General features: G+C 44.1%; 1 protein-coding gene across 1 annotated transcript; it reads left to right on the top strand.

Moving 5' to 3' along the window:
• Positions 1 to 298: 298 nt before the first annotated feature.
• On the top strand, positions 299 to 646 carry HELRODRAFT_78185 (hypothetical protein; the record flags this gene model as incomplete). Its single annotated transcript, XM_009018623.1, has 2 exons — positions 299 to 378; positions 427 to 646. Coding segments are annotated over 2 exons (300 nt in total), but the record flags the coding sequence as incomplete, so codon positions are not given.

Raw genomic sequence — 646 nt, 5'->3', positions numbered from 1 at the left:
CCGGAAAACTGATAACAACAACAACACTCGCGTAAACAAAATTTACAGCCATCTCAATACAGATATCGACGGTTACGACTACACAAACGCAAAATACAGGCGCAACTACAACGACATAAACGTCCATACGAACGACACTACAACCACCATGACCACCACTACCACTACTAGCAACTACGATGACGACGACAACAGCCACACTACAGACGGCATCCTACATACGATTTTTGCAGAAACTTCGAACACCTCTCTAACAACTTACTACAATTCCATTGCGCAGTTTCAGAGCTCGAGAATCATGATCGTCATATACGCATTCATTTACGTTTTTGGATTCACCGGCAACCTCCTAATTGTAAAAGTCTCATTCTCGATCTTGTATCGCCAGAAAAGATTCTCAATAGCAGGCAGCTCTCTGAATCAGAGGAAGCAAAACAGCGCTATATCAAGTAGCCGCTACATATTGAACCTAGCGATTGCCGACATATTTCTGATCAAGACGCTACCACTAACTTGCTACGCCACTTACTACAACTACTGGCCGTTCGGTGACGTTGGCTGCAAAAGTCTATACGGCGTGCGAGAAATAAACAGGATCGACGGCATATACACGTTGGTGTTCCTTTCTTTTGACCGATTTTGCGCT

Source organism: Helobdella robusta (assembly GCF_000326865.2).
Source record: "Helobdella robusta unplaced genomic scaffold HELROscaffold_22, whole genome shotgun sequence".
NCBI lineage: Eukaryota > Metazoa > Annelida > Clitellata > Rhynchobdellida > Glossiphoniidae > Helobdella > Helobdella robusta.
Note: the sequence above shows the minus strand (reverse complement) of the source record. Positions and strands in the feature narration are given on the sequence as shown.